The sequence below is a fragment of the Lactuca saligna genome, chromosome 9 (assembly GCF_052625555.1).
Source record: "Lactuca saligna cultivar CGN05327 chromosome 9, ASM5262555v1, whole genome shotgun sequence".
Taxonomy (NCBI): domain Eukaryota; kingdom Viridiplantae; phylum Streptophyta; class Magnoliopsida; order Asterales; family Asteraceae; genus Lactuca; species Lactuca saligna.
This window is the reverse complement of record NC_136425.1, coordinates 41,540,712-41,550,265: the sequence shown is the minus strand read 5'-3', so window position 1 is coordinate 41,550,265 and position 9,554 is coordinate 41,540,712. Positions and strand designations below refer to the sequence as shown.

Genomic DNA, 9,554 nt, shown 5'->3' with positions numbered 1-9,554 from the left:
CTATGAGCATATCATAATATACCAATTCAATGCATGGTTAAATCATCGAATGACTATAGAAACATTCTAAGAGTACTTTAGAAGAACTAAGAGAATGTATATGAGACATATAGTTTAGAACAAAATCTTCATGTAAAGAGCTACGTAAGATTCTGATTCTAAAAAAATGCATATAATTATGAATTATAATTGAATTATGACTTCATTCAGGGATGAAGAGAAAGTTTAGTTGGAATGAGAACGAAACAAAACAAATAACACAATATACTACAAAATAAGAATACACTACTTTAGAAGTTGAAATATAATATGATTGAATGAATGAGTTCATTGAAAAGATATGTTGATCTCTGCCATTCAAGGATCACATAGAAATATTTGTGACTTTGAGAGTATACTTAATCGAAATAAGAGACTTGATATCACAAAAGAACACCAATCATATACTTCAAGATATTTGGCTATAACTTGAGTAAAGTCAAACATGGAGATGATAATATTCGCAGAATTCACACAAATTAAGTTTAGTCGAACCCATTAATAAAGTCCTTTTTTAAGCTAAGTATGAATGGTCACACTTCAGCTATAAGACTTTATTATTCTAAAAATGGGATTTTGATTTGGATTTAGTATTTGGATATTGGAACATTGTAACAAGAACCATTATATAATGTTTTTGATATACTGGGATATGATCATAACATCAATAATTGTTGTGTTCTATATTAACATGTTTAATCCATGAATAATCTTATTATTCTAAAAGTTCATAGTCAGTTATAATTGTGGGAGCAATTATGAAATATGACTAATGTGAATTGGATTTTTTGACTTTCACCGAATGAAGGCAGGCAATGGGTTGTAACCAAGTTTCATAGTTACTTGTCAAACAACTGGAACTAAACAGACCCTCATCAAGATTGTCTTATGGATCGCTATCGTGAGTGATACTTGATTAAAAGGTACTATCTTTGTATCCTTAATACCTGAGATACATAGTGGGACTTAAGTATAGGGAGTGTTGTGCTTACATATGGTCAAACGCTGGTCCTTAATCAGGTATTTATAAAAGCCATTTTTAGGTATGGCATGAACTATGCCAGAGTGTAACACCTGATTCCTAGTATGCCTTTAATTCAAGTATTTCTTATGTTTTTCTTGGGGACACAATGAGTTGCAGACCCAACTTGTCGAGTAGAGTCGTGATCCGCGGGTAGTTTAAGTAGTTTACTCGACGAGTCGGGAGACCGACTCGGCGAGTAAACAGTGAAACCCTAAATTGAGGGTTTGCACCCTATTTAAACACATTATAACCCCTCAACTCAGCCCCCATCGTCCAAAGCAAACCCTAACTCGAAACCCTATCCATTTTTAGTGTGTTCTTGAGCCTTGTGGTGTTACTTTGTGTGATTGAAGATTGAAGAAAAGAAAGAGGCTTGTGAGATCAAGGGGAAATAAGAAGATCTAGAGTTTTGAGCATATTTCCAAATTATTAGAGGTATAAAGTTGAAACCTAGTCTATTCATTGTCTAGATCTTGATTTTGGACCTTTTTCTACATCTTTCTAAGCCCTAGTGAGGATGTATTTAGGATTGAGTATAAGAAGTGAGTTTGTGCTTCAGATCTAGGGCTATTGGGGGTCTTTATGGCATAAAGGTGACCACTTTGTTTCCATAAACACCCCATGCATCTTGTAGACCATCTTTTATGCCTTTTTGAGCCAAAGATCCCATGCATGTGCACCAAGCTTGAGGCATTACGTGTAAAATGGACATTAGGAGGACAGATCTATGGTTTTGATGTGTTGAGACCCATTTACATCGACTGTATAGTAATAGTCACGGATGTACTCGGCGAGTCGTTCTTAGCACTCGGCGAGTCGGGGTGTAATGACCACCAAATCCTTTCTATCGATGGACCTGATGATAGTATGGAAGGTTCCTCAGTTGTTTAGGCTCTTAAGGGACATGGGAATCATATGACTCAATGAGTGTTTGAGAAAAATTGGCAAGTCCATGGCAATATCCCAATCTTTAAAGATGGAATCGACGAGTTGTTCTTATAACTCGGCGAGTCATAGACTGGACGCATTCTTATGAGGGAGATGAACTCGACGAGTTCATGGATGAACACGACGAGTCAGATGAAGATGGTCCTGATGGTATGATTGATGGAGAAATCATCGAGTTCTTGCTAGAATCGATGAGTAGAGTCGGGGATTGGTCTGGGTTAAAGGAGTATGGACTCGACGAGTTGGTAGACCAACTCGACGAGTTAGGTCAACTGGATGTCGATTTTGACCAATATTAACTTTGACCGAACTGAGTTGACCCTGGTTACGGTTGCATATTCAAATTGGTAACTTAGAAGGGTTGTCGTGTAGGGATTAAGGAGTCGAGGAGAGTCGATTTGCACGCCAAGGACAATTCAAACACTACACGACATCGAGATGAGTTACCTTCCAGTAGAAGTGGGTATAAGGCACCAAGGCCGACCCACTAGTAGATGCTTAATTGAGATGATTGTATTTGTGATAATTATTGCTTGACATGTGTGTATTCTAGTATGCTATGTTATGTGAGATAGTATCAGTAGAAGGGGACTAATCCCTGATTTGGTCGCTAGGACCAATGGGTAGGTTGGATACCATAGATATGTCTGACAACATGATTATGATATAATATTATATGCTAGCGGTAGGGGTGAAATAGTCCTCGTGTTCGGTTGAGATAGATCGGAGGGTAGGTTGGCACCCCAGAATAGCCTAACATGGGTAGGTCAGCACCCCAGAATGGCTTGACATGGGTTGGTCAGCACCCCAGAATGGTTTGACATTGATAGGTCAGGCACCCCAGAATTGCCCAACAATATGTATGTGGTATGATGGGGGAACTCACTAAGATTTGTGCTTACAGTTTCATTTTTTGTTTCAAGTACCTCTTCGTCTAAGGGGAAGGAGCCGGCGGTGTAGCAACGCATCACACACATACACATTGAGTTTCTAGGATTGTACTCTAATTTATATTACTTGTGCTGAGATGGTTTTCGAACACGTTGTTATAGTTTTTTTTTTGTTTTTTGTTTGTTTTTTTTATTTTATAAAATGACATGACCTTGGTAATGTTTTGGTAAACTATGTTGTGAAGTATTTATTTAAAATGAAATTTTTGGTCTCGAAAATTGGGATGTTACAAAGCGGTTTATGTAGTCAAGATGGGATTTGTCCCTCTTAGGTGTTGAGAGTTAGACATCTAAGGCGCCTTACCAAACAGTTGAACACCATATGAAATTGATTGCGATCTGTATCTCATGTTGAACATGATGTTTGTGACAAAATGATAACTGATAAACTTACCTTATACACCAATTGTAGCTTGGAGCTTTTTGGGAATTGGCTAGTGATAGAATGGCACAAAGTCGTATGTTGATGGGGACAGTGAAATGTTGCTAGTAGTTCACCATTATCTATATCAGTCTAATATGAATCTTGTGCAAGTGGGAGATTGAAAGATCTAATATGCTCAGGAATCATATTAAAGTGATATTGCTAATTAACATATGATACTAATGGGTCACGTTAACAATTTGATAATTAATTATTTATTAGAAATAGATTTTCATAAATATTCAATAAACTCTTATAAGTAAATTGAAAATTATTTATTTCTAAGAAATAATAATTTTCATTAGCATTTAACATTATATAATTCATATAGTATGAATTAATAAGTCATACACAATTTTTTGAACTAGATAAATTCTTTTGTCTTTTACTAGAAAGTTAAAGTTTATATTTTATAAACTTGACTTATAAAATATAAAGTTTTTATCATCTTTTGACTTCTTAATTTCGAAATTGAGGAAGAAGAAAGAGAAGTATGGTTTGTAGCTTACAAAAAGGAGACATGCATTTTGATTATTTAAATAAAAGCATGGTTTTCATGATTGTTTAATAAAAAGAAATGAAAACATAGCTAGTCTTACAAGCATGGGAGACATGTTTGTCTAATGTGCTAATTGGTTAAGGACTTATGGACTTTTTCTTCATGCTATAAATACTAGCTTCATGAGATTTTTATTATTGGTTCTTCTTTTGGACACAAAACCATGAGTTGGAGAGTGTATGCATACTCTCTCCATTTTTTTCATCCTCTTGAAGATATTACTTGCTTTTATACTCTCTTGAAGTTCATACTTTGGTTATGAACTTCAAGCTTCAAAGTTAAGAGTTTTCTTACAAGACTAGCATCTTAAATCAAGTTGACAACTTGCTGGTATCTCAAAGATTCCACATTCTCCATCAACTTCTAAGCCTCTCCTTGAGGATTCAAAGTCTATAAAGGTTGTTAAACACCTTTTCCTCTTTGGTGCTTGTCTTCTTTCCAAACTTTGCAAGAAGATCCTTGGTGAGTATAAACTTGGTTTATGTTTATTCTAATTTTAAAGTCTTCCGTTGCCAAATCTTATGTTTTTTAAACTAATTTTTGAATAAAAATCCAACAAAAGGCCAATATAAGATTAGATTATGATGTTTGTTAGTTGGATTGATTTTAAAGTTTAAACTATAATTTTTAGTGTTACGGTTATTACTTTTGTATGTTTGTGTTAAGATCATTATTGGTAAACTTGATTTATATGTTAGTTGCTTTTATTTGGAAAAATAATTTTGCAAGTTACAATATTATAGATAATGTCATTAATTAATTTGATTCAAAGTTGAAACAAATAGTATAAGTAATCAATAAATATATAATTTTTTTTTATCTAAAACAATCAAACAAACAATTCTATTTAAATCGAGATGTACCGTATCAAACAACAAAACTTATTCGTTATAACGAGTTATACCGTACGCACCTAAAATTGTACCGATTCAACGAGTACAAGAACTAGAAAAACCAGACCCGGACCTGAACCTAAGACCTAATAAGCTTCAAACTGGTCCGGTCCAAGGTCCATAAAATTCTCCAAAACCCAAGTCCAAGAACCGGTCCGGTCCAAATGCTACACCTCTAGTTGTGGGTACATGTATTAGTAACAAGATTAGGAAGATAGCTTGAAGTCGAAATGATATACCAAGATATAACACATATGGTATCCTATTTTATCTTGTATTAGCCCCTCACCAAACTAAACGATGGAGAGTTTGAGAGTTGTCTAACTTTTGTAGAGTTTTAAAATATTGGGTATTACTTGAATTTTTTTTAACGCACTTTAAAATTTTTTTTTTTTTTTACTTTAGAAAACCATCATCAACACTGTGAAAATCATTCTTCGTTCATTTGTTAAGTTTGACTTCCAATGCAAAACATTCAACTGTATAATAAACAAAACACGATATATATCATTTTTTTTCTACATTAACCCTGATGAACCTTTCATGGTGAATGAGGTCCTTTTTTACATTCAGGTCGAGAGTCTTCATTCTGTGTCTTCTTTCAAACACAATATCTTTATATTTTTACTTATAGGGTTCATAAATATTTTGTAATTAAATATATTATAGCATACAATAATCTAAAATCTGTTTAAATTAACAATCTTCACCATAAGGAGTGGGTAATTAATTAGTACGTGACCCGAACTCCTTGGTATCTAAGAATTTCTCCGATAAGCTCCCCTCTCCCTGACCCAACATACCTCCCACATATCTCTCCATCTCTAATAAACAAAAAGGTTGGGACCTCAACAACCTCCATATCTTTCAAGAACTGCATACAACTATCGTTCTCATCTCCATTCATTCTTGCAAAAACTGCATTATCCATTTGTTTTGATAACTTTAACACCGTAGGGTATACCTTCACGCAAGGGCCACAATGTTTTAGGCCAACGTCGAGGACAATTAGCTTTTGATCTGCCTTGTGATCGGCTATTAGCTTCTCAACATCTTCTCTGTTATGTAGTTGTACCTAAGTACAATATTACACACAGTTAAAACATATGAATATTTCTCCACGTTTATTTAATTCTTAGCAACTTCATGCAAATGTGTAAAATAATTATTATATGCCACATATATATACATCCATTAAAAGTTCACATTTAGAAGTATGTAGAAATAATTAAAAACTAAAAATAATAAAAATGATCTTTTATAGTTTCAAACTAATAAGGGTGAGTTAAAACATAGACAAAATTAAGATGCTATCAAGTATCAAATGAATTTGAAAAATTAAGAACCTATATCTTAATTGAAAAATTAAAGGGCTACCTAACCAAGAGCTCCTAAATCCTTTGTATAGGGTCATGACACGAGACCTCCACATTACAAAAATATCACCATACGATGTTGAAAAAATCCACATCTGAATCCCTTCGGTTACTTGAAAATCTCATAAAAATGGTTACATATTATTTTTGATATTGGATATTGATACCACATGACTCTTTAATCTTATAGTATTAATTATTTAATATTCTCTATGTTATCTACCTTTTCCTTTTGTTTTCTTATTCTAAATTAACTTTTTATGTTTTAGTTAAGATTTCAAGACTGATATACTATCTAAGGCCTGAAATTTTAATGACAAATTAAGACTGAAACACTATAATTTTAATTTTGATTCCTGTTATCGAGTCTTTGTTAATGAAGACTTTAAACGTTTTATTAGTATTTATATATTTTCATCTATTTATATGTCAAGTTAATTAGTATTAAGTTTCCTTTGAGTACATAGAATCAAAGCAGTTTATATAATTCTAAAAGGAAAAAAAGTTATGCTTTAAAGAGGGTGGTCGAAAATCTTACCACGCCGGAGTGACTATCACCATAGTACAAAACATCACCCATCAACATATCAGGCCCAATCCCTTCTTCTTCATGGATCTTTTCCATGTTCTTGTAGAAGCTAAAATGAGGCACCTTTTCTATCTTCTCTCTCCGGCAAAGTTCTCTTGTCTCATCGGATTCATCACCCATCACCAGCAGAAATACCACGTCGCTGCATGTCTTGCTTAAATTCACCATGAACGGATACATCTTGCTGCTCTCCTTGCTGTGACTTGCTGCATATTCAACCACGACTAGCTTCTGTTTGGCGTCACGTAACGCCGTCTCGAACTCCTCCACTGTGTGGATGTGCTGTACTTTGTCTTCTTCCTTGGTTTTGGCAGCTCCACCACCGGCGCTGTCTTTTTCTACGTTGGATGTGGTAGCAGCGGCTTTTATCATGGATATTGGTTGTAGGGAAATTTTGGGTTTGGTGGGGAAGAACGATTGGAGTTTAGGGTTGTAACCCCAAGAGAAAGTATTGAGTTTGGTTGTGGAGTATAGATTTTGAGGGGGGTTGATCATAAGGTTTGTGAAGGCTGCCATTGTTGGACGGAGAAACGGAAGGTCGTTGTATGTAATGACTGTGGTGGAGGTGGGAGGCGGTGGGAAAGGAAGAAGAGGAGATGGGTTGAAAAAGAGGTGGAATGAGGTGTTGAAATCAAGCAAGGAATGATGGTAACCACTCGTTTAGTTTGAAGCTCATCCACCATTGTCCACCATTCATTTTGATTTTTTTTGGTTTTCTTCTTTGATTTTATATATTAGTGTTGATAAAAAAAATCTAATTATTTAATTTGAGGATGCCAATATTTTAGAATAATAATTGGCCTTAATTTTGAGCTTCTAACCATTCAAGTTTTAAACAATATTTCTTTTAGCAAATAACTTAAACATGACTATCTTTGGATAAGGAAATATTCCATAATATCAACTTATCAAGTGACTCCATGACTCATTAATGGTGTAAGCAACTTGTACCAATATTATTTTAACAAACTATGAAAACATCAAGAGATCCCATTATATATCCAGCTTATTTATTTGAGATAATTTCATTTTAGCACAATAAATATTTGAGTGTGATCCGATTTAACTATTTATGTTTATTTTACGTAATAGATCATCTAATTTTTACTGTACATGTCAATTAATATATTAGTTTTAGTTTTTAATTGTTCATCTGTTAACCAATTATTCTAAATTACATAAATAGCTCCTACGATTACAAAATTTAATTATAGCTGGTCCTTTACCTGTTATAATTTAAATTACACAATCAAAACTATCATATTTCTGAAACTTTAAGGACAAAAGGTTAACATTGACATCATCCTCCCCATTTTGAAACACAAGCATACCATTGGATTCCATTAACGCGAAACCAAACTCATCCCATAGAATTTTCAGATAAAAACTTCCGTTTTTAATTTTGATAACTTACTAACTGCAAGTGAAATAAACTTCAATTAATTAGTTTCGAAAAGATAGTGAATAGCTATCGTACTTAATTTTGATAACTTAAAATGAAAACGAGTTCCACTGTCATAAAAAAATTAGAGACATTCATAATATGATCGATCAATGTCCACAAATGAATAGAGTTCTAAGAGCAAAACTGAGATCACTTACATGAATAAGATCGATGCAAAGAAAAAACACGATTTAATTTTTAAAGCAAATTTGCTATCTGGTAAAACTAATAGCAATCAATAGTCGAGAAAGAATATGTAATCTTTAAAGCAAATTTGGTCCAACTAACGACACCATATCATCTGCAAGATTCATTAACCCATAATTCTTAACAACACTTACAAGATGAACTTTGGTTAATTTGTTAGCCCTCCCTTCTCTTTCCCTAGTTCTAACCCATAATCGAATCAAATTTGGGATAAAGATTAAGGGAGTAGATCGATTTTCAAAACGACTAACACAATTCTAGGTAAATTACATGATTACTCTTCTTTCCAAGATTTAGAATGAAAGTCGATGTGTTAAAAACTAACTCTACAACTTTTTTTGGGAAATGATCCGTCGAAATCGATGTCGTCTACTTGATTGTTTTCTTTGGTCCATGAGTGAAGCGGCTTTGAGTGTTGCAAAAGTTAGGCTTTGAGGTTTGAGCTCTATTTAGCCATGAAAAGGCTTAAAGTTAAAGACTTTATGGATTAAGACATCCTTAGGAGGTCAGATCTATGTTTGGGTTTCATGTCTTAACGTTTAAGACGTTAGAGGGTGAGTTTTAGGATCAGTCATAGTACACTGATCGTACTCTTGGCTATGCCCCACATCGTCAACCCTGGTCCCGACTTTTCTTTTCCAACAGAGTATGCCCCACGTAAGGAAAGTATGCCCTGCGTATGAACCATACCTGTTGAATTTTGACTTTTGGTCAAACTTTATGAATTTTGGGCCTGGAGGGGTGAAATGGTCTTTTCGCCTCTTAGGGACTCAGTTGAGGATTTTGGATTTGTGAGTCGGGTTGATGACCCTAATTATTAATCAGGGTTAATTGTTGTAATTATTAAGTAGAGTCTAGTTATGACAGTCTGAGTGTGAGATTTATCAGTCATCTGTACAGGTGAATCTTCTCACTATATCTACCCATGCAGTATATTGTATACGTGAACAGTTGGCTGTTAATTGTTATATATGTGGTATGCGTGTTCTCTTTGTGACTTCTGATGTTATGTTGTATATCTTTGAGATTTCGGGTAGTCTCCAGGGTTGTTGATAACCCACAGGGTGTGCTGTTATCCCATTCAGACTTCGGGTAGTCTCT

The 9,554-nt window shown here is 34.2% G+C and overlaps 1 protein-coding gene across 1 annotated transcript; it reads right to left on the bottom strand.

Annotated features, from left to right (window-relative positions):
* Nucleotides 1-5,473: 5,473 nt before the first annotated feature.
* CDSP32 (chloroplastic drought-induced stress protein of 32 kD) lies at nucleotides 5,474-7,424 on the bottom strand. Its single transcript, XM_078973216.1, has 2 exons — nucleotides 6,752-7,424; nucleotides 5,474-5,912 (listed from the first exon to the last, which is right to left on the bottom strand). The coding sequence occupies exons 1-2, from the start codon at nucleotides 7,316-7,318 to the stop codon at nucleotides 5,568-5,570; spliced, it is 912 nt and encodes a 303-aa protein (XP_078829342.1). The 5' UTR covers nucleotides 7,319-7,424; the 3' UTR covers nucleotides 5,474-5,567.
* Nucleotides 7,425-9,554: the final 2,130 nt, after the last annotated feature.